General features: G+C 41.8%; 2 protein-coding genes across 11 annotated transcripts in view; one reads left to right on the top strand and one right to left on the bottom strand.

Moving 5' to 3' along the window:
* AP4S1 (adaptor related protein complex 4 subunit sigma 1) overlaps nucleotides 1-23,990 on the top strand; it is a 54,844-nt gene that overhangs the window by 30,150 nt on the left and 704 nt on the right. For 2 of the 4 annotated variants that reach the window (XM_032848918.1, XM_032848917.1), the window contains 4 exons: nucleotides 211-297; nucleotides 1,556-1,624; nucleotides 9,688-9,699; nucleotides 19,711-20,455. In XM_032848918.1, coding sequence (XP_032704809.1) covers nucleotides 211-297; nucleotides 1,556-1,624; nucleotides 9,688-9,699; nucleotides 19,711-19,839 — 297 coding nt within the window. In that variant the 3' untranslated portion in view covers nucleotides 19,840-20,455. Of the gene's footprint in view, nucleotides 1-210; nucleotides 298-1,555; nucleotides 1,625-9,687; nucleotides 9,770-15,869; nucleotides 16,606-19,710; nucleotides 20,456-23,990 lie in introns of those variants that run through there. The other 2 variants (XM_032848921.1, XM_032848920.1) reach the window with 2 other exon arrangements.
* HECTD1 (HECT domain E3 ubiquitin protein ligase 1) overlaps nucleotides 22,237-23,990 on the bottom strand; it is an 89,465-nt gene continuing 87,711 nt past the window's right edge. For all 7 annotated transcript variants that reach the window (XM_032848900.1, XM_032848896.1, XM_032848897.1 and 4 more), the window contains one exon: nucleotides 22,237-23,911. In XM_032848900.1, the coding sequence (XP_032704791.1) occupies nucleotides 23,774-23,911 (138 nt within the window). In that variant the 3' untranslated portion in view covers nucleotides 22,237-23,773. The remainder of the gene's footprint in view (nucleotides 23,912-23,990) is intronic.

Raw genomic sequence — 23,990 nt, 5'->3', positions numbered from 1 at the left:
CCTCCCACTAGAGATGCTTCCAAGTAGTCCCACGAATATTGTGAGGAGGCAATCAACAGGCACCAAACCAAGTGTGTAACATTTTAATATTGTATATTTCTAGGACAGTGTTAACCAGTACTAAAATCAGAACCTAGAAATTATGCAAGCCATTTTGAAGAAATCCATGCCAAACGTAGGAATTAATATCTAATTGTGTTTTATTTCTAGTGCTCTTTCATTGAATTTAAGGATTTTAAGCTGATATATCGACAGTATGCTGCTCTATTCATTGTGGTTGGAGTTAACGACACTGAGGTAAGATAATAGAGGAGCCTATGGAAAATGCAAGAAAATTAGGAATGACAGTCTGATTTAAAAAATTTTTTTTTAAAGATTCTATTTAGGGGTGCCTGGGTGGCTCAGTGGGTTAAGCCTCTGCTTTGGCTCAGGTCATGATCCCAGGGTCCTGGGATCAAGCCCCGCATCAAGCTCTCTGCTTGGCGGGGAGCCTGCTTCCCCCTCTCTCTCTGCCTGCTGCTCTGCGTATGTGTGATTTCTCTCTCTGTCAAATAAATAAATAAAATCTTAAAAACAAAAAACCATTCTATTTATCTGACAGAGAGAGAAGGAGCACAAGCAGGGGGAGCAACAGAGAGAGAGGAAGAAGCAGGCTCCCCACGAAACAAGGAGCCTGACTTGGGACTCGATTCCAGGATCCTGGGATCATGACCCAAGCCAAAGGCAGACACTTAACCAACTGAGCCACCCAGGCACCCTGACAGTCTGACTTTTATTCCTCCTTAAATTGACATTTTCTTCCCTACTTGCCTATCTAAGAATTATCTTGACTCTTAAAAGGATCTTGGTTTCTATCAACGCCAGGGAAAGCTGTGTGAAAGAAAAATATCTGGGATTTTTCTTGAATTAGATGAGCAGCTTGGGTAAACACAAAACCATAGAATGCTTTCCCCGACCCTAGGCAATACCAGGTCTTTGCTTTTGTTCTGTGTGGCGCAGTGGGGCAACTGAGACAGGGGTAGAGGCCAGTCAGATGTGGCATTAAATATAGGCTGACAGATCAGAAGCCAGAGCAAACTATAAATATGATTGTGTTAATAATGAATTTCCTCAGATTTAGTTCACCTTTCCAGAAACATCAGTCCCAGATCAATAGAACCTATGGCTACTGAATCCATGAAAAGTCATTTAAGATATAAGATACTTCAAAATTTCAGTTGATTATTTTTTTTATCCATGAACCAAACCTGGAGGTAGTTTCCCATCTTCCCAAATGGAAAAATGGTGGCATGAAGAACCAAAAACATTTTTTCAGCCAGTTGATGATAAAGTCAGGGAGCAGAGCTCAAAACCCTAAACACTAGACCCGATCTGGTTTCAGTCCAGTTATGTTCACTGGGGACTTAAAATCCTAGAGGTTAAGATTTTCGATTCTCTCTCTGTTGGTAAGCTTCTTTCAAACAAGTGAGTCCTAGAACTATTCTGAATATTTGTCAGAGTCTAATTACATACGGGCCATACTAAAACTAATTGTGCCCTTCCTTTTTTATTTCAGAACGAGATGGCCATTTATGAATTCATCCATAATTTTGTGGAAGTGTTAGATGAGTACTTCAGCCGAGTGGTAAGTCTAATGACTAAAAAATGGCTTTTGTCCTCCACCCAGTTTCCCAGAAATGAGTCTATGTCAAGAACCTGTGTTCATACAGAGCTTTAATGTGTAAAAGTTAAAACTCAGATGATCCCACCTTTTCTTTACCTTTCCTTCTGGTTCATCCAAAGTGTTACAAAACACTGTGTGCCTTAGATCTTTATAAAGAACCAGTTCTACAAGCCTAAGAACCTCTTATGTTTTTTTAATCAATAGACTTTGTATTTAACTTACTTTTCATCTTTCTTTTTTTGTCTCCCTTCTTTTTTTTTTTAATTTTTTATTTATTTTTTATTTTTTTTTAATATTTTATTTATTTATTTGACAGGCAGAGATCACAAGTAGGCAGAGAGGCAGGCAAATAGAGAGAGAGGTGGAAGCAGGCTCCCCGCTGAGCAGAGAGCCCAATGCAGGGCTCGATCCCAGAACCCTGGGATCATGACCTGAGCTGAAGGCAAAGGCTTTAACCCACTGAGCCACCCAGGTGCCCCTTCTGTCTCCCTTCTTAAGGCACTAGGAACCTTTTTAGTTTAGGAATTATTTCCATCCACACATTTGCTTTGATGACCAAAACCACCTCCCCTTAAGGTATACATAAGTTCCTTTCCTACAGCCCCCTTCTTACAGATTTTATTTATTCATCTGAGACAGAGAGAGGGTGTGGATACAAGAGTGGGGAGAAGGGGGTAGAGGGGGAGGGAGAGAATCTCAAGCAGACTCCCCCGAAAGTGGAGCCTGTCACGGGGCTCAATCTCGTGCCCCTGAAATCATGACCCAAGCCAAAACCAAGAGTAGAACGCTTAACCGAGGGGCCTCCCAACAGCCCCCTTTTTAAAAAACAAAACCAAACCAAAAACCCCAGCTATACTGAAATTGAATTTACATACCCCCAAACTCACCCATCTAACATACACAGGTTTTAATATTTACACACTTGTGCAGCCATCAGCAAAGTCAATTTTAGAATATTTCATAACCACCACGAAATCACTGTATCCTTAAGTACTTTGACTTAATATATTAGAGAAGATGCTTATTCCACCATTAATAATTTTATTCTTACCATGATTCTCTTTATAAAGTTAATCACTCATCATGTAACATTAGTATTTTTAAAGAAAACTTATAAAAACAAAAGAACCCTAACAATGTAAAACAACAACAGCAGAATATTTTACAACCCCAAACAAACACCATTGCTATTAGCATTTCCCTCCCAATGATCTGGCTCCCTTGCTCCAGGCTCTGGGTAATCACCAATTTACTTTTTGTTCTATAGGCTTGCCTGTTCTAGATTTTTTATTTATATAGACTTGTACAATATGTGGTCTTCTATGACTTTATTTTTTACTTAGCATGACATTTTCAAGATTCATCCATGTTATAGCATGTGTCAGTACTTCTTTCCTTTTTTTTTTTTTTCCCCCATGATGTCTGCAGCTTTCTTTGAATTGGTTATTAGGCCAGGAAGGAGGAGTGAGAGGAGAGGGAAGGAGAGGAGGAAGGGAGAGGGAAAGGGTAAGGATAAGGGTGGGGGGAGGACAGGGGAAAAAGAAGAGGGAAAGGGAGAGGGGAAAGGGGAGGGGGAGAAACTTTTGTTTGAAATGTTGAATGTTTGACAACTTTCATAATAAAGACAGTTGGGGTTGGGGGGAGTGGAGAAGGCAGTCAGAAAGGAGTGAAAGCAGGACCCGGGCCCAGAGGGGGTGCTTGGGAAAGCTGCTGCAGGTGAGAGGAGAGACTGCCACCCTTCTTCTGGGGCCGGAGGCCTGAGGCCTGGGCAAGGAGGGCAACCAGGGGACAGAGCAGGTATGCGCTGGACACCCAAATACAATGGGTAAAATGTGAGTAGGGTTCTGGGGAAAACACTGTTCTGGACAAAACCAAACTCCACCAGAGATCCCGACACTTATTTCAGAGATTAGGACTGTTTTCCTTTAGAATGACACAGGTATGGGAGGGGTTAGGAGCAGGACCCTGGAAGCAGAGAGCTGCCCATAGCAGAACTCAGGAAACCTGCAAACCCTCAGATCTGGTCAGACGCAGTCCCCAGGTTAGGGTCAGTTCCGCCATGTCACACAAACACCAGAAGGACATGCCAGTCTAAGCCTAGTCTGGACAGGAGCCAGAGCCCCAGCGCCCCCAGAGCCTCCTTGGTGGGCTTGGGGCCCTGAGGACCCCACCCATACAGGTCCATGCCATCCCACACCGGGAGGCCTGGCCTCTCCACTCAGGTCTGTGTCTTGGTTACTAAGTGCCCAGAGCAGCGACCTCATCAGCACAGAGAGAAGACCAGCCCCAGCTCTGCAGAAGCCAGAGTGGAAAGAGAAGAGGGGATCGGCACCAGCCAGTGGAAGGTGCCTGCAGGCACCCTACAAGTAGGGAAGAAGCTGAGACTCAGAGAGCAGGAATGGCCCTCATCACCTACTCCTGTACCACTGGTGAAATCTGCAGGCAGAACAGGGGTCAGACAGATCCCAGGTGGGAACCCAGAGTCCCTCTTCCTGGCTGTATGCCCTGGGCAGGTCACCCAGCATCTCTGAACCCAATGGCTGCTCTGTAAAACAGGCTTGCCTATAACATCCACATACAGAGGCCCATGGAGCAGCTGGTGAGCATGCATTTAGAGCAGTGCTTCCCACCTTGAGTTTATTTCCTGGCTGTGTCAATGTCCTATGGCCACTGTAACAGATGACCACAAACCAGGGGCTTACAGTGACAGAAGTTTATCTTCTCTCAGTTCTAGAGGCTCAAGGTGATGCTGGGTCACACTTCCTCCGAAGGCTCCAGGAGTTCTTAGGGGCCTGTGTTCCCAGGCCTGCGGCCATATCCCTACAACCTCTGCCTGTCCACCCATGGCCTCTATTGTGTCTCTCCTCTTCTTCGAGGACACCTGTCATTGGATTGCAGGCCTATCCTAAATCCAAGCTGACCTTGTCTTGAAATCCTTAACTAATTACATCTGCAAAGACCCTAGTCCCAAATAAAGCCCCATTCTCCCCCCACCCCCCGTTAAGATTTTTATTTTTTTAAGTAATCTTTACACCCAATGTGGGGCTGGAACTCAGGACCCTGAGATCAAAAGTCATAGGATCTGCCAACTGAGCCAGTCAGGAGCCACGATAAAAGCCACTTTCTGAGGCTCTAGATGGATAAGAATGGGGGTGGGGGTAACTATATCATCTCCGAATTTCATTTCTGAACAATAAGGGACTCTTTAAAATATCTTTTTAGAAAAAGGGGTCTGAGCCGGCCATGATCAGGAGGCAGGGAGAAGACGAAACTGACCCAGATAGATGTTTACTTAAATCTAGAAAGAAATACGGAGACATTTTAGCCCTTCTGAGGGAAAGACAGCAGGATGACTCCCCCATTAATAGTTCAAACTCTAAAAAGACACTGCCAACCAACCCAGGCAATGGGAGCGCAGGAGGCACGCTCCCCCTGGGCGTTGGGGGGCAGCCCTGCCTCCGAGCCCGGCCGTGAGGCCCGCCAGCCGCAGGGCCCAGTCTGGGATAGATCTGGCCCCGTTACCCTCTGAGCCCCACGGTGACACGGTGCAAGGTAGACGGAGCTCCTGACCTCTCAATCCATCCTAGGGGAAAAGCCACTTTTGAGAAACGGAGGGCAGGGGGGCTCGGGGTGCAAAGCCGTTTTCAGCGGCCCCGTGGGGAAGCACGACCCGTTCACAGCACCTGAGCGGGGGCGGTGGGAGCCGTCTGCCCGGGCCGTGCGCCACGCGCCTTCACAGGGACGCGGAGAGCAGCGGCGGGCCTGCTCACGGAGCGGCTTACCTGAGAGGCCGGGAACAGCGGGGTCCCCCGCGGCCACCAGCGGCACACGCGTAAGGAGAGCCACCTGCAAACGCGTGAACTTTCCGCCCAAGGTGGTTCTTCTCCCTGAACTGACGCAGCACGTGAGATGGTTCCCGCTTGATAGGACGCGCTCGCGGCCCCTCACCTGGAGCCCCCGTCAGCTGGCTGCGGCCCGGAGATGAGGCTCGAGTCCCCGGGCGGCCGCAGGCGTCCTCAGATTCGGATCATTGGACCATACCGTGCCGGTGCAGAAGCTGGGCTTGGGGCGGGAACGGCAGGAGGGCCAGCCAATTATTTGGCAATAATTTTATTGCCAAATTATATTCTGCTAAGTGGTTATACCACATGTTGTTTACCTTTTCATTAGTTGATGGACATTTGGGTTAGTGATACCTTTTGGCTATTATGAATAAGGCAGCTTGGAACGTTTGTATAAACTTTTTTGGGTGGCATCATATTTTGTTTTCTTGGGTAGAATATACCTAGGAGTAGAACTGCTAGGTGATGTGGTAACTCCATGCTTAACATTTAGATGCACTACGGAACTGTTTTTCCAGAGTGGCTGCATGATATCAGTTCTCATCAGCAGTGTTTGAAGGTTCTAATCTCTCCATGTTCTTGGCAAAACTTTTTACTATGTCTTTCTGGTTATAGCCATTCTAGTGGGCATGAAGTAGTACAGATGCCAGTTGTGGTTTTGATTTGCATTTCATTAATGGATAACATATTGAGCATCTTTTCATGTGTTTATTGGCCATTTGTGTATCTTCTTTGGAGAAATGTCTTTTCAAATCCTTTGTCCATTTTTTTCAGTTGCATTATTTATTGATGAGTTGTAAGAGTTCTTTATATATTCTGAATACAGATATCTTTGAATTGATTTGAGTAGAAAAATATCTTTGATTGAACTAATTGAATACAAGTACAAATACCTATCAGATATGATTTGAAAATATTTTCTCTCATTCAGTGGGAGAAATTTTCACTTTCCTGACAGTGTTCTTTGAATCATGATAGTTTGTGTTTTTTTTTTTAAGATTTTATTTATTTATTTGACAGACAGAGATTACAAGTAGGCAGAGAGGCAGGCAGAGGGGGCGGGGGGGAAGCAGACTCTCCACTGAGCAGAGAGCCCAACTTGAGGCATGATCCCAGAACCCTAGGATCATGACCTGAGCCAAAGGCAGAGGCTTTGACCCACTGAGCCACCCAGGCGCCCCTCCAATATTCTTTTAAAAAAGAATCAGTGAAGATGTTTTACTCTGCTCCCGTAGGCCTTCCTGAGCCTTGGTTAGACATTCTTGAGAGGTAGTAGTGGCACAAACTGAGTTTTTCAAAGTTGTTTTGGTTCTTTGTTTTGCTTTTAAATAAAAAGGATTTTTTGTTGTTGTTATTTTGCTTTTAAATAAAAGGATTAGGAGGGAACTATTTCAAGCTGCTTTTTCCTGAGACTGAGTGGAATCTGGTCTATCATTAGTAATATTGAGTGCACCGAAATCTACTAAGGACAAAACTCATGTTAAGAAGTTATATCTTGAAGGGCGCCTGGGTGGCTCACTCTTTTAAGCGTCTGCCTTTGGCTCAGGTCATGATCTGGGGGTCCTAGGATTGAGCCCCACATCAGGCTCCCTCCTCAGTGGGAAGCCCGCTCTCCCTTTCTCTCTGCCACTCCTTCTGCTTGTACTCTCTCCCACTTTCTCTCTGTCAAATAAATAAGTAAAATCTTTGGGGGGGGGGAGGGGAAAGAAGTTATATCTTCAGCTTAAGTCCTAATACATGAAGTAAAGTAAAGTTTGGCACACTCCTTCTGCATGGGACCATCCACTAGCATGTCTTCATTGCTTTAGTGCAATGCTTCTCCAAGTGTGGTTCCTCGACCAGCAATATAAACATCACCTGGGAACTTGTTAAAAATCCAAATTGTGGGCCCACCCCAGACTACTGGATCAGAAAGTCTGAGTGGAGGTTCAGTAGTCTGTGTTTTAACAAGCCTTGTGGATGATTTGGACGCGTACTTAGATCGGATACGCACTACTTAATGCATGAGGAAAGCTAGGAAGCTGCCCTGTGGCCTGAGAGATGGTTGTGTATCTCGCTAGGATGGAATTAGTGCCCTCTGAAGCTGGAAGAGGTGGGGGAGTCAGGCCATTCCAGAGACTGGCCTTGAGGGGCCAGGGGACAGTAAGGCTGGCTTTAAACTCCATCTTTGTATTGATAGCTTGGAGAGAGTACCACAAGTCAGCACTGTCCAGTAGAATATTCTGTCACCACAGAAATGTTCTGTACCTGTACCATTCAGTGCAGTAGGCACTAGCTACATGTGGTTTTTTCAAAACTGGAAACCTGATTAGTATAAAGGAATTTATACTAGTATATATTAGTATAGAGGAATGAGGAATTTAATCTCAATTCATTTGATTCACCAAATGATGCGGTGGTCACCATATTAGACAGTACAGCTCTGGCTCCTGCTTAATCATAGGGACTGCTCTCTTAAGACAGACTGGTTTGCAAGTCAGGGTCTGTGATTCAGAGCTGGCCATGATTAGCCATTTTAAAGGAATACCTATCAAGAAAAATACCATTTCCCAAAAAAGCAATATTTTAAGCCTGGGATAATCATGAGTGAGTACAAGCATTACCAGTGCTAAGATTTTTTAAATTATTATTATATTTGGTGACTGAGAATAAATAGCTGGTTGCTGAATTCTTGATGTAATTCTGGGGAGAGAGTCAGTGACCACATAAACCACAGAAATAAAGATTAGAATTTAATTTAAACTGGTGACTACACAGGACTCCAGCAGTACTGTGAGATGGCTCCATTTAGGATCACAGTAGCAAAAAGAAGAGACAAGAGGAGGGAAGAGAGTACTATGGGCAAGAAAATAGAATCTGTCCCACTCAGAGGATGCCTTGTCATCTAAGACATATTTTGGGGTTAGTGAGTTTTAAACATTCTTTCTGAGACTATTTTTAATCTTAGTTTCCAAATCTTAAATTTGGAGATCAGTCTCATGCTGTCTGGGCTGCAAAAAGGATCTCGAGATCACATTTCAAAACAAAAAGCCAACCCAGTTAGCTTCCCCGGGGGCCATTTCGCAAGAGAGGACGGCTGCTATTGAGGGTGGGGTGGTCACTGCTTCACTTGACATATCTTGAGTCCTTTCAGATATGAATTTAACTCTGTTTACTGTTTCTCCCTCTATGATTTTTTTTAATGCTGTAAACATCTCTGATCATTGAAAACAATTAAAAACACATAAAAGCAAAATGAAAGGGGAGAAGATCATGAGTAAGCCCATGACTTACCGACACATTCTATTAGGTTTATTTCTTTTTAGACTCCATGTATCTGTCTGTATCTAACTATGTCTGCATATTTCTCTACATGTACATATATCCTTGGGATAATACTGTATATGTCATGTTATAACTTGCTTTTTTACTTAACAGGGTAGTACTTACATACCTATAGCCTCATTTGTGGATCTGCAATAATTGATTTAAGTAGTCCTGCCTTGATAGATTCATAGCTTGTTTTCAGTGATTGGCTTCTATAAACATTACCCTGAACATCCTATCACACATTGTTGTGCTGTTACCTAATTATTTCCTCAGGATAAACTTACAGAAGTACAATTGATGGATTCAAAGGGCATGCATATTATTAAGGTTTTTGATACACGTATCAAATGAGCTATCATCTGTAAAGGCTGAGGTAGTCTATTTCCTCTATGTTCGAAGAATGAATTGTTCTTGTTGGCAAAATTCCCCCAGACCACAACCTATTTATTTATTTTTTTTTTTAAGAAGCACTGTCCAGGGGGTGCCTGGGTGACATAGTGGATTAAGCATCTGACTCTTGGTTTTGGCTCAGGTCATGATCTCAGGGTCATGAGATCAAGTCCGCATCAGGCTCCACACTCAGTTCAGAGTCTGCTTGAGACTCTCTCCCTCTGCCCCTCCCCCACTCATGTATACACACACGTGCGTGTGCTCTCTCTCTCTCTCTCATAAATAAATCTCAAATAAATAAATAAATAGGTAAATAGATAGATAGCACAGTCCTCAACTCAGAGCCTTCCTGCTCAGCTTTGTATGGCCAGAGCCATTTCCCCGACCTGCTCCCAAACTTGCGGCCAGAGCATCTGCTATCTCTGCTAAGCACATGTGGCCCAGTGTCTCATTCTCATCCTTGTGCTTTTTTCTCTTTTCCAGAGTGAACTAGATGTATCCTTTTTCAAAGCTGTGAGCCAGGTTTTCCTCAGTACTTGGCAAAGCACAGGCTAGTCCCAATCAGGTAAGTGCCACGGGCCAGGAAAAGGATGCAGCAGAATCCAGATCCCAGAATGCTAATTATCCATCAACAGTCAGAGGTGAGGGAGCTTTGCAGAAACACCCTTTTCTTTTTTTCACCCTTTGCCCTTTTTCACAAAGAGGATTCTTATATGTTTCAGACAGGGCAATGCTGTGGTCGTAGTTGATAATAACTGGTCTAACAATGTAACTTCTTTTAAGTATATAGAATATACCTTTACAGAATTTGAGTAACACAGCTAGAAAGTCCTTGGTCCTCCTAGAGGATGGATTTTCATGGCTCCAGGTCTAAATCTCCAGAAGTCCCTCACATCATCAGAATAAAGCCTTCAGTGATGATACACTAGAGGGTTAAATAATTGCCTGGCTTGTATACATTTACTTTAATAGCAGAGAAAGCTCTATTTTTCTTTTCTTTCTTAACCCTTTTATTTTTTTATTTATTTTAAACAGATTTTATTTATTTATTTGACGGAGAGATAACAAGTAGGCAGAGAGGCAGGCAGAGAGAGAGGGGGAAGCAGGCTCCCTGTGAAGCAGAGAGCCTGATGGGGGGCTCCATCCCAGGACCCTGGGATCATGACCTGAGCCAAAGGCAGAGGCTCAACCCACTGAGCCACCCAGGCGCCCTTGCTTAACCCTTTTAAATCAAAGTATGCAAGGTCCCCCCCCCACCCCGCCCCAAACAATTTTTGCTTCAAATACTGTAGGCCTGTGGATTTTGGCAGGGGCCTCTGGGTTTTTCATGAATGCTCTGGAGGCAAGTTGAATTTTAAGTTAATTTTTACTTCAAAAATCTGCTTGAAAGCAATAATGAAAGAGTCCTTTGTGACAACATCTGGCTTAAGTCTAAAATAGTAACAAATATAACAAATACATTATAACAGGTTTCTATAGACATATATATACATTAGACATCAGTACATCTGTGGGAAAGGGCCATTTAGCTTTTACTCTTGATAGAAAATGTCATCACATTGATAAACTCCATTTCCAGGCTGTATCTGGCAGCCTCTTTAAATTAACTGGGAAAATCTGAGTGCCCTCTAGTGGTGAGTGACCTAAATCTATGATCCCTTTGACCTAGGACGTCCAAGTCTGTTTATCAAGGGGTATTTTTATTCAGCATGTTATATTCCATTTTAACTAAACCTTTTAAAGCAATTCAGAATAGATCTCCTCTTCTTGTACAGGGGAATAAGAAAAATGCCTTTGGACTTAAAAAGTCATTAGGAAGGTAGGAAAAGCTGTTAGATACTTCACCAGGAGTACAGAAACCCAAATTCTGCTTTTGAACCTGCCACAAACTGTAGGCGTTGGATAAGACGCATAAACCCTTCATCTCAAAATAATAGGATTAGGCTAGAAGAGTTTTAATACCCTCTCAGCCTTAATATTTGATGTTGCCATGACTCTAGGTAACTGAGCTGAGTTACCTTACACCTGGAGCAGGAAAAGAGACTCTAACTAGTCTAGAAGTTCAGAGAACTAAAGTGAAGCAGATATAACAGGGTATATATTATAGCTGAACTAGTTGTATTGATGTATCTTACATATTGATTAAATGTTTATTAGAAGTAGAGACGGGCTTGTCTTTAGAGCCCTCTGGTGTATAGCATAGGTCCAAATCATGATCTCTAGCATTCTTTTTTTTTTTTTTTTTTTAGGTTTTATTTTTAAGTAATCTCCACACCCAGCGTGGGACTCAAACTCACAATAGGAGTCCCATGCTCTTCAGACTGAGCCAGCCAGATGTCCTGAGCTCCAGCTTTCTTATTCAAATTTAATTTCCACACCAAGGCACACAGTTTGTACCTTCTCCCTTTATTTTACTTAGTTTTATTTTTGCCTTCCCTTCCTCTCTATTTTTCTTCTAACTCATTTTTTTTTTAATTGAAGTACAATTAACAAACTGTGTTAGTTTCAGGTGTACCTCTGACAAATTTGCATATTTACTGTCCTTCGGAATTACTTAGGTGTATCCACCTGACAGATTAGGAATTTTGCACCATTTAGAGAAGGGAACTGAATCTGCCCAGAGCTGGAAGTGTAAGCCTTTGCTCAAGGCATAGTTTCACATGGACCTCCAGTGGCCTAAAGGTGAAGCAGGTAGCCGGGCAGGTAGGCTATGGGTTACCCTCTCTTCTATTAACATTCTTAAAAAGTTTCCACCCTTAGCCATCTGAAAACAATCCAGTTAAAACCCACACCTTTACTCTGCCTCATACATAGTTCTTTCTATCACATGTCTGGGAAGGACCTCTCCACACCAATTTCGTAACAGTAAGATGAGAGCCTTTTAGAGGTGCAGCCTCAGTTTCCTGCCCCCTCTGTGTAGGGCCAGAGATGCTCCACATCACTGCCCTGGGAGCATGACCCCAGCATTGCTGAGCAGCTAACATGGGTCAGGGCTGCTTGGCCAGGAAAGCTTCCTCCAGCCGTGAAAGTCTGAAAACAGGCAACTGATAGAATTGTAACCTAGAGCTGGTTCTCTCAACACTCATAACACCTATCTTTGTGTTTGCTCGGGCTTCAGAAAGCCTCCCTTGTCCACCCACATGGAATAGATGCGCTTTAAGGCTTGGCTTTGGTGCAGCCCCAAGAAGATGGAAGGCAAAACCTTGTAGAATTCCCAAGAAGTCCTTTACTTGCCATCTTTTTCTCCAGAAGCTTCACTCCCCTGAAGCGTTCTAAGAATGGGGCAGCTTTCCAGAGTCCACGTGATTGAACTTTGAGAAATAAAATGAACCATTTACATGCAAGTGGTTAGAAGGGGCTTATTCTACTGCTAGTTAAGACCAACATCACAGAACAAGACAGATGGCATTTTAAAAAGAAATGACGTGGGACGCCTGGGTGGCTCAGTTGGTTAAGTGTCTGACTCTTAGTTTCAGCTCAGGTCATGATGTTAGGTTTCTGGGATGGAGCCCTGAGCCCCACATTGCACTGGGCTGTGCATTGAGCAGGGAGTCTGCTTCCCATCTCTCTCTCACTCTGCCCCTCCCCTGGCACTCTTGCTCTCTCTCTCTCTCTAGAATAAATAAATAAATCTAAAGAAAGAAAGAGAGAGAGAGAGGGAGGGAGGGGGGCAGGAAAGAAGGGAGGGAGGAAGAAAGGAAGGAAGAAAAGGAGAGAGGAATGACCCAAGTACAAGAAATTAGGACAGAAATTCTGGCTTCTTGAAGACGCTTCTACTAAGTGGCAACTCCGTGTTGCAGTTGGTGTCAGGTGGGGCAGACCCTTGGGGCCGGGCGTGTCAGTGACCTAAATCATTCATCTGCCGTGCATAAGTTCCTGCACACTCTTCACATTCTCCTTTACCCACTGGGCTGAAATGTGGCGTGAGGACTCCTGAGGCCCTACTTCTATAGAGAAAGTTTGCCCTAGTACATCCTTTAGTAGACTTAAGATTTCAAGTTCTGGGGGCTCCTGGCTGGCTCAGTTGGTAGAGCATGGGACTCTTGATCTTGAGATCATGAGTTTGAGCCCTGTGTTGGGGAGTAGATTGTACTTAAAATAATAATTTTTTAAAATCTAAAAAAAGCCAAGGGGGCGCCTGGGTGGCTCAGTGGGTTGAGTCTCTGTCTTCGGCTCAGGTCATGGTCTCAGAGTCCTAGGATTGAGCCCCGGGGAGCCTGCGTCCTAGGATCTGCTCAGCGGGGAGCCTGCGTTCCCCCCGCCCACCGCCGCCTGCCTACTCTCTGCCTACTTGTGATCTCTGTCAAATAAATAAATAAAATCTTAAAAATAAATAAAAAATTCAAAAACCCAGAGACTTCAAATTCCATGAATTAAAATGGTTTTTAGGAATCAACTAATGAGCTTCCAAAATGTATGTGTTCAGTTCTGTAACCCCAGATTTGCTGAATTCTCCAGACAATTCATAATTCAAAGGCACTGTCTCCACCCGCTCTGGTAAATAGGGGAATGGCGCCCATGAATGGTGCTATGGGGGAGATGTCCATCTCCTCCTCAGTTCAGGGCACACATACTAATGTATGAATGTACAGAAAACCTTAACTACCTTTTTGATATTTGGTGCCTGTAAAGTGGCTTAAAGACTCAGTCTATTTGGGCTAGAGTGGAATCCAGCAATACTACCTTTAGATTTGGACACTCGGGATCCCTTTCCTGGGCCATGGGCTTTAGGGACCCCCACCTGGCTTTCCTTCAGCAGCATCCCTCTCTATGGGATGAAGATGCTTATCCAGAGCCTAGAGGGCCCCAGTCTACTTCTTGACCATCCTCCAGCTGCCTGGTCCCCCAAACTCATGGGGTACCCATATAACCATATACTCACATATACAATGTATATACATATACATTGCTAGGTAGGGCTTGTACAGACCTCTCCCCATGATTGGGGACAGGAATGACAGAGAGCCTGGGATGATAACCCACATACACACATGTGGAAAAATAATGAGGAGCAGGCTGGAACTCCTCTTTATATTCCATAGCCATCTACCCCACAAATATAGGGTAGGCCTAGAATCCAGAATGTTTTCTCTGATTCCAAAATCATTTTTTTAAAGCTTTTATTTATTTATTTGCCTGAGAGAGAGCGTGCGCAGGAAGGAGGGGCAGAGGGAGAAGCAGGCGCCCCACTGAGCAGGGAGCCCCATGCCGGACTCAGTCCCAGTACCATGGGATCATGACCTGAGCCAAAAGGAGTCACGTAACCACCTGAGCCATCCCGGCATCTCCCAAAATCTTTTAAATAGATTCTTTAGGACATTCTTTTAAAATACTCTAGAATTCTTTTAAAACATTCATTTAAAACATTCTAGAAATCTTTTAAATAGATTCTTTAGAACATAAATAGAATCTTTAGAACATTCATGTTTTCATTTTCTAAGTCCTTAAAACCCAAAAGCCTGAGCAATTAATTCTAGAACGTTAAAGCTCACATGGGTGATGTGAAAGTACCTCTTTATTGTAGTTGAAGATGGGGGAGAAGGAAGGGCCTCCGTTGCTGCTTGCACTCTGTGACTCAGCTAGCTGTCTTCCATGGTGCTCTCTGGAGGGACAGAGGCACCCAGGCAACAGTATTCAGCATCACTGAGATTTGCACTCAGGCCCTGAGCAGGACCCAGAGCCCACTGTGGGGCATTAGCCTCTCCTTCTGTCATTACTTTCCTAAAATCCCAAACACCTTAAGGTCCAGAAACCAGAATAGGTCTTCTCTGAATAGGAGCTAACTTCACACTGACTTAATGAGAAATCACCAAAGTACTTGTTCGACTAGGGGCTAGGGAAATACTGGCAAGAAGAACAAAGAATCTCTCCAAGGAAGCCATCCAACACTAAAGCGGTAGCTTCTAAATAAACTGAAATTGTCTCCATGTTCTCTCAGAAAGGTCACGATAATTAAGTCATTACCAAAGGATTTCTTATGAGGTATAATGGAGTATGTGATTACCTCAGCAATGACTTGATAATGTCAGGTAGAAGTAAACTAGTTCCCCTCTCCCTGACGGTTATTTTTAGAGTCCTAGGATTTGAGTACTTTGGAGCTAGAAGAAAACTCTACCATCATCAGGTTAAAAACCTCATTTTTTAGATGAAAAGGCTGAAGCCCAAAGGGGTTCTATGACTGTCCTAAGTGACAGAGGTAGTTTGGGGCAGAACTGGTACCAGTCTCTGGGTTTCCAGGGCTATAAAATTAGAGGCTAAGTGTCTGCCTTTGGCTCAGGTCATGATCCCAGGATCAAGCCCCACATTGGAATCCCTGCTCAGCAGGCAGCCTGCTTCTCTCTTCTGCCTGCTGCTCCCCTTGTTTCTGCTCTCTGTCAAAGAAATAAATAAAATCTTCAAAAAATAAGATTAAATTTGACACGTTTTTTAAAAATGTGTTATCTGGAGTAGATTGTGGCAATTTAGTTCCTAACAAAACATTTGTAAAGTGCCTGTCCCTGTGCTCTCTTGGTGTTGTCAAAATTATTCCTAAAGTAGGAAAGAAGTTTTGAAGAAACATTAGAAAAGGAGGCATCAGATATGATGAGAGTATCTGAATGTCTTAATAAGAGCAGACTCTACAAAAGTGGAGTTCACATATCGTTTAATTTCTTTTTTTCAAATAGGCTCCACTCCCATCGTGGACCCCAGTGCAGGGCTTAAACTCATGACCCTGAGATCAAGACCTGGGCTGAGATCAAGAGTCGACACCCAACCAAATAAGCCACCCCTGCATGTAGTAATTCCTGAACACCTTTTTCTGAGAGCAGGGCTGCAAGGGGTGAGAGCTGGCCCATGTAGCTTGTCCAGTCTTTGGGAAGGGCAGGTACTGAGAAGCAAGGGGGCCAAAACCATCTCAGGATAACTTCAGTCAGTGCTGTCAAGAGTGAAGAGTCTCAAAATTATGAAGTCCCTGAGGGAGTCCGCCATTTACCTGGGAAAGGGATGTTAAAGTTCTAGGTTGAACAGTTCTGCCTTCCGGGCTTCTCTGATTCTCACTGGCCTTTGCTGTCTCGGTATTTCCTTGCACTATGTCCTGTAGGCGCCATATGCATCCGCTCCTACCCCTTCCTGCCAGGTCCCTCTGCCTTACCCCTGCTCCTTTCGCTCCATGCTTCCAGGTTCTGTTTTTTTTACTCGGGAATGGTGACAGCCAAGTCAGGAGGAGCAACAGAGTTTAGGAGATACAACAGAGAAAGTGACAGGCTCACCTCACCCAATGCTTTCATAATTATTTCACTTCATTATATTTTATAATGCTTTCATAAATACAGATTTAGTTTACATAAAAACTTTAAAAAAATTATACCTGACTGTCTTATTGCTCTCAGAATATGAATGGACCTTTAAGGAAAAACCCATTAAAAAAAAAAAAGATTAACTCCTTTTCAGTGACCTCATTAAGAAGGGACAATACCAAGCCTAAAAGTGGACAGCAGACTATCTTACAAGGAGAGTATACCAAGGACCGTGCAATAGGAACCAGAAACATTTCAAGCTCTTTAATTAAAAGATTGGTTTCAAGTGGCACTAATATTTAATTATATTAATTTATATTATTTATATATATTTGTTATATTTATATTAATAATATTTAATTAAAAGATTGGTTTCAAGTGGCACTAATATTACTGGGGTCCTAAGATGTTCAGCTTCAATCCACATTACGTAGCAATTCCGAAAGGCTCTTGGGTTTCGGGATTGAGAGAAAATGGGGTTTTCTGATTCTGCTTTTCGGGAGGCTGTCTGTAGTTCATATCAATTCCAACTTTAGGGTGCCCAAGTTGCCTTAAGGATCTTTAAGTCAGTCAAGTTCAGTATAACCCAGAGGTTATTGAAATGGTCATTCTTAGCTTACCATATTAACAGACCAATAGCCTGGACCTTTCTTGCTTCATTCTATTCCAGATGTCAGGGTTGAAGCATGTTTGCCTATTTACTGCCATGGGGCTTTGCCTGGGCATCTTTTTGGTCCCTGACATGTAACCCAAATGCCATTACTATTGTATAAGTTGTTTATAAACCAAATCAGGATGTAAACAACAGCTGGATTCTCATTTTAAAGGAGTCACATGATTCCAGGGCGGGGAATCCGCTTTCAGGAGTTTGTCTCACATTGGATTTGGTCTGTGGTTTCCCATTATAATGCCAGAAAGCTACATGGTTATTAAGGGTTTGAATCAGCTACTCAGGCAGTCACATGCCCACAGTCAAGAATGACCTCACTGAGCAACTCATGTTTCTAGGATGTTAGGAAATTCAGATTTGCTGAAAGACCTTGTCCTTACAGTGTGAGGATGTCAGTGGTTGATATGATTTAGCAGCACATTCTAATCTGAATTTCAAAACAGCTGGTCTCTTGCTCAAGGGGACACCCGAATTTTAGATCATGTACTTGCCAGAGTCTTCAGAGTAGCTTAATCCCTGAACCAGTTCAAATAGATTAAAATTAGATCTCCTTCTCTCTCCAAGAAAATCATCTTAGATGAGTTGGCATTTTCAACACACCAAGGCTTTCATTGCCCTTAGTGAATACGACAGGGGATTCTGCCTTAGTGAATATGACGGGGGGATTCTGCAGGCCAGTTTCACGTAGCCACATATGCTCCCCAGCTCCTCTTCTTTGTACCAAGCCGACATTCGCACTTTGTTTGGCTTCTGAGTTCTGGCTTCTGGGTCTGATTGAGCCTAATATTCCAGTCCCATCTGGTCATGGACAAAGCAATCATCTATATAATTGGAAGACATTATTAATAGGTATATCAGAGTAAAGCTTTTTTTTTTTTCTTTTCTGGGTCATTTAAGGACAGTTCCCATGGGCTCCTGAAAAAGTTTATTCTGCTAGAGGACTATTTGCACAGAGCTTAATGAGATATTAATGCAGAGCCTAATAGAAAACTAAAAGTCGGGGCGCCTGGGTGGCTCAGTGGATTAAGCCGCTGCCTTCAGCTCAGGTCATGATCTCAGGGTCCTGGGATCGAGCCCCGCATCGGGCTCTCTGCTCAGCGGGGAGCCTGCTTCCCCTTCTCTCTCTGCCGGCCTCTCTGCCTACTTGTGACCTCTTTCTGTCAAATAAATAAATAAAATTTTAAAAAAAATAAAAGAAAAAAAAAAGAAAACTAAAAGTCATTCACAGGGTTGTCTCATTTTCTACACCTCATATTTCACTGAACAAACCCAATACAGACTTGAACGTCTGAAATAATTGAAAAAAAAATAAGGTGGTAATGATTCACTTTACAAAGATTCACTAATTATGAACTTCCCTAGTGCATTTAAGTCACTCATTTGTTGAAGTCTGTGTATTTGAAACAATCTGTTTCAATTAGCTGTTGTTGTTTTTAAACAGACCAGGATCATGTTCTTTAAATAGAAATGGAAATAAGTTATTAAAGGGTAGAATTCAGAATTACTCAATATTGTTATCATCTCATTCTAGTTCCCTTTATCCTTTCACAAAAGAAAAGTTCTCTGAAGGGGCTCCTGGGGCAGGGGGAGGGAGGAGGAATTTGGCTCTTTACAGTTAGCTAGACCTCATAGGCTAACATTTTCATCTTCCTCCATGCCCTATACTGACTTTCCACTAGCAACATCAGTACCCTGATGTGGCTTTATAATTCTCAAACAAGTATTTTTAGAACTGTTCATTCATACAAGATAACTCTCTTGAATTTCAGAATTTTTATCTACTTGGGAATTAGTCAGCATTGCCTTGCTTTCTTCATTCATAACTACTCTTGATTTTTTTCTTTAGTCTGAGAGAAAAGATAGTTTAAGACGTGAGGTTTTGTGAAGTCATTTGGTTTGGGATGGATGTTTGAGGGCTAAGGGATGGGTATACTCAGTAGCTCCAGGCCCCTCCTGAGAAGTCTGGAAGTAGAACCATTGAGCCAAAGCTGTGGGCTTAAATTCCAGCGCTGGCAATTATCAGCCATGGGACTTTGGACAATGGCTTTGAGCCTATGTGCTCCCGTGTAAAATTAGGACAATATGTAACATTTATATCGTAGGGTTGTAGAGAAGACTGAAAAATTATGTAAAACACTCAACACAATGCCTGGAACATCAAGGCTATTACTGTTGATGTTATTAGTGTCTGGGACGACAACACTGTTCTTGTCAGGTCATGCCCTTGCCACTGTTACTTGCTTTGTTCTCCAGTTCTTAGAGCCACTTTCCCTCTGGCTAAAAGGTGTAGTGGCTATTCTATTTCTGTACCTATTGGCCAGTTAGCTTAACCAAGGTGAAACTAGGTGTGTATGTGTACGTGAAGGTAATAATTTCCAACATGGACACCAATCTTAAATCTAATTTCAGAAGTTCTGTCTAAAAAAAAAAAAACCACCAGATACACTTCATGCTTAGACAAATTTATATGGGAAAAATGATAGGCTAAGTCATAAGTTATTACTGTTACATGTTAACATTTTTTGGTAATTCAAACTAATTTCCTTAATATGAACTTAGATAATGTTTAATTTGGATAAAGTGCACATCATTTTGGATGAGATGGTGTTAAATGGCTGCATTGTGGAAACAAATCGAGCAAGAATTCTTGCCCCTCTACTCATTCTTGATAAAATGTCAGAAAGCTGAATGATAGAAGGCTCTACCAGACATCAACCTGTAAAAATGGTAACACCTCTCTACATCTGTAGCCCAAAAAATGTGGAAGACTGCACACTGCAAAAGGGGGTGTCCTTCCAAAGACATTTTAAATAGGTGTTTTCCATAGTTCCTAGATGGAAAACAAAGCTGTATTTTAAAATATGGTCTACAAAGAAAAATTTTCTCTGAACTAAGAGACGAGTTTTATTTTCTAAACATAAGCATTTTTTTTCCCACCTGTTCAAATTTTTTTGAGTTCTGAAGGTAACTTTTTCGTTCTCTGCTTCCCTATGCACGTTTAATTCAGGATTAGCAGCATGGGAAGAACATGTGACAACTATCAGCCAATAAAATTTTAAACACACATAGTACTTTGAATGTTTTCTGAATGCTCTTTTTCCTTAAAATGTTTTAAGTCAAAACTTTACAAAATTGTGTAACTAATAAAAATTGAGAATTAAATTTTATTTACCAGTTTCTAAAAAGCCTGATAACCATATTATTTGCACTTGGCAATTAAAATGTCATCATGTAATTAATTCACTTATAATGTTACTACCAAAAATGAATGGTTACACATTAAAAGAGCGGTCTTACAACCATCCTTTAGGCCATGTTGTAAATGGTTTGTCTTATTAGTAAACTTATCTGTAAGTAAAATTTACTTTAGTTCAAAGTCTAAAAATACAATGTAAGAGAATATCTCTTTTGAGGTTGGCATGATATGAACCCTTCTCCCCTGCCTCCCTAACTCATTCCCTCGACCCCTTCTCTTGGAATGTCCTGAAGCAAAGAAAACAAAGTCACTATAGAAAAGCAATGGCCTGACCTTTCCAAATGTTCCTAGATGCGTTTGCTACTTTAGTCAACAGTAAAGCATACAGAATTGTCTTTGGTAAAAGCATGTTTTATGTGCATATTGGGAAGGAAGGCAGATATAATGGAGGAAATAGAACTACAGTCTTGGTACATTAAGATATTGCACCATCCTATGGAATTCTAAGTTTTCATCTACAACACTCTATCCTCCAAAAGAAGACATAAATGGACATTCCAGGAATTGATGATTCTTTCAGTACTGATTGCTTTTTTTTTTCTTTCTTTTATATGTGGGGGGTGAGGGAAGGATTTCTTTTAAATCTTTATTTCTAAAAATCTATTTACGTATTTAAAGTTTGCATCTGTAAAGAGCCAGGCAACCAGTCAATAATGGATTCTAAAAGCAAACCTAAGTTGTTTTGGACTCATTCAGAAAGGCAGAAGGCAGGCTTCTGACCACCAGAACGGCAAATGGTATGCGTGTATAGACCTCCCTTTGCCTTAAGTAGCCACGGTGTGGGGAAAGCCCAGTCTAGATCTAAGTGCTCTGGAGGTCTTTCTAAGACATAGTTGGGCAACACTGTCCTAGTTGCTAGGCACTGAATCAGCAGCACTTTCAGGTAACTGCTGAAACTGGTACACCAGAAGTAACTAGGGAGTGAACAAAATTAATTTTTAGGTCACACCAAAATAGCACTTGGATAACATCCTGGCACAGATTTTCGTACCTTTAGAGAATAACAATTAAAAAAAAAATACTAGGTAGATACCAAAGGAAAGAAAGCTGAAGAACCTAATATATGTGGAGACCCTAGCAGATGTTACCTAACACTTGACACATGCAAAGTGAACTGTAATAGGACTACCTGTTCTTCTAGGCTGTGTCATCATTTCCCTTCAAGTTTACTGCTGAACCGTGATGAACAGCTCTAAGTGATTTTCACTCTCAAGAAATTTATGCCTCAGATTGGTCAGCTTTATCTTGAAGACCCCTGACATTTCATTTACTGAATGTATAAGACTCATCAATTTTACCTGCTACAGCGATATGCTAGACCAGGATTCAGCAAACCTCTTCTGTAAAGAGCCAGACAGTAAATACTTTAGGCTTCATGGGCCATAAGGTCACTGCTGTAAACACTCAGTTCTGCCACTGTAGTGTAAAAACAGCCACAGATAAATACGTAAAGGAATGAGCATGGCTGTGTTCTAACAAAACTTTATTTATGGACACTGAAGTTTGAATTTCAAAAAATTTCCACATCATAAAATATTATTCTCTTTGGCTTTTTTTAAACCACTTTAAAATGTTATAACCATACTTAGCACTTGGGCAATACAAAGCAAGCAGCAGGCCATTGTTTGCTGAGCCCTGTGCTAGATGAGTCTTCATAAAAGATGGGTTATTGACAGACATTTTACAGATTTAGATAAATGGCAATACTAAGCACATAAATTGGATTTTAACTCTAACACTAGTATGACGTTTTAGTCATGCATCCATGACTTCATTAAGACAATCACCACCACTATTTTTTAGATTAAAGCATAGGTCATACATTTAAATATTGCTATTATGTTTTATTTAACTTTTATTCTCACAGAGATCTGTGAAACTAACAACAAGATGAATTATTTAAACGCTGCCACTGATAACATAGTACAACATTCTCATGCAGAGAATAAAAACAGTACTCAAACGACTGACTGTAGTGGGAGATATCTCTTCTAATGTAGAAAGGGAATGTACCTTTTAAACAGGTAAATAATGGGCAATTCCAAAAAATGTTTTTCACTCCTAAAAAAGCCATTTGGCTAAATCAGGCCTAGTGACATTTCTTTCACCTAAGGGCACAGATGTGATACATCAAGGGAATTTGGGAAATGGAAATAGAAGAAGCCCTACTTCAAAACCAGGAAATGGCAGTATCCCTGGTGGTCTCTTCTAACACTGACAGAACATTGAGAAATCATTCTTGGATCTTAGACTTACACATCCCTGCAGATATAATGTAAGTAGCAGACCTGGTGTTGAAAAAGTAACACAAATAACTGGGCCATTCTTAGCTGAAGAATACTTTAAGACAGCACACAAAAGTTGGATCACAAGCATGTAAACATATATTTCTTCTAGCTTTCCAGTTTCAGTTAGGTGTATTTACTATAGAAAAATACATTTCTAAATGTAGGAATTTTAAAAAACTAAATCTCAGTGACTCAAAAAATATCTGGTTAAGCTCTCAGGTCTGCTCGTTGCAGTGAAATAGTCACATGACACAGTTTTGTACGCTGCAAACATTTTAATGATTATTGTTGAGCATACATTTTGGAAATTTTTTACTTCAAACTGCAACAAGTTAAATAAATGTTTATAATATACAAAGAAAATACAACCAAAAGTAAAACTTGCTTTTAAGTGTGCCTTGCATCTAGACCAGTGTTTTTTCTTTTTTCCCCTTAATATATCTTTACTTTTGAGCTGCACAAACACACTTAAGAATTTGATCTTTATAGTATGGCATTTAGGAAATAAAAATATACTCCCACCTCAAAGAAATAAAAAGGCTGTGCATGATTATATGCCAAACAAAAGAGAGAACACTAGAATACTCTGATAGTGCAGGCATCATTAAAAAGGAAAAGCAAAAGCTTGAGATGCTCATTAACTCTCTATGTTTTAAGGAAGCAGGATTTTTGACCAAGTAGCTTAAAAGCCAGCAAAACAGGGATCAGTGACGGCAACTGTAGTGTATGAAGTATGAAACGACAAACTTTACACAAATACACTGTTAGAAATTTACCAGTGAACACTGAGGATCTGAGAAGCTGCTCTTTGGAACAGTCAAGTAGGGACCACCTTTTTCCAGTCACTAAGCCCTTGTAGCAACACACAGTGTTCTGTGCTATATACTTGCTGGCTGGGTAGTTAAAGGATTTGTTTTGTCATTAGCAGCTAACCAACTTATTCCACATGTTCTTAAAGCCTTAATGGTTGAAATAAAGGCAAGTGTCATTAGCGTAGAGGATCATATACTTCTCTGCACACAAATACAAGAGGCTTCACTAGTATTTTAAAAGTCTCTGATGTCTCCCACTTCGAAGCTCAGTTGAGATGAAAGCCTTTCTCCATGGTAGCAGCTAGCAGGCGCTCTCTCATGATCTCCTCGGAAGAATATTCAGGCAACTTGAGATAATGCACACAGGTGTTCACTGATGGGTAGCTTGCATCAGTAGCATCAACCTACAAAGAGAAAAGTGAAAAGCAGAAGGCCATGACTTTAAGTATTTATTTCTTTCAATCCTGAAGTAACTAAATTACA

The sequence above is a fragment of the Lontra canadensis genome, unplaced genomic scaffold (genome assembly GCF_010015895.1).
Source record: "Lontra canadensis isolate GAN:19392208 unplaced genomic scaffold, GSC_riverotter_1.0 scaffold214, whole genome shotgun sequence".
NCBI classification, from domain to species: domain Eukaryota; kingdom Metazoa; phylum Chordata; class Mammalia; order Carnivora; family Mustelidae; genus Lontra; species Lontra canadensis.
Note: the sequence above shows the minus strand (reverse complement) of the source record. Positions and strands in the feature narration are given on the sequence as shown.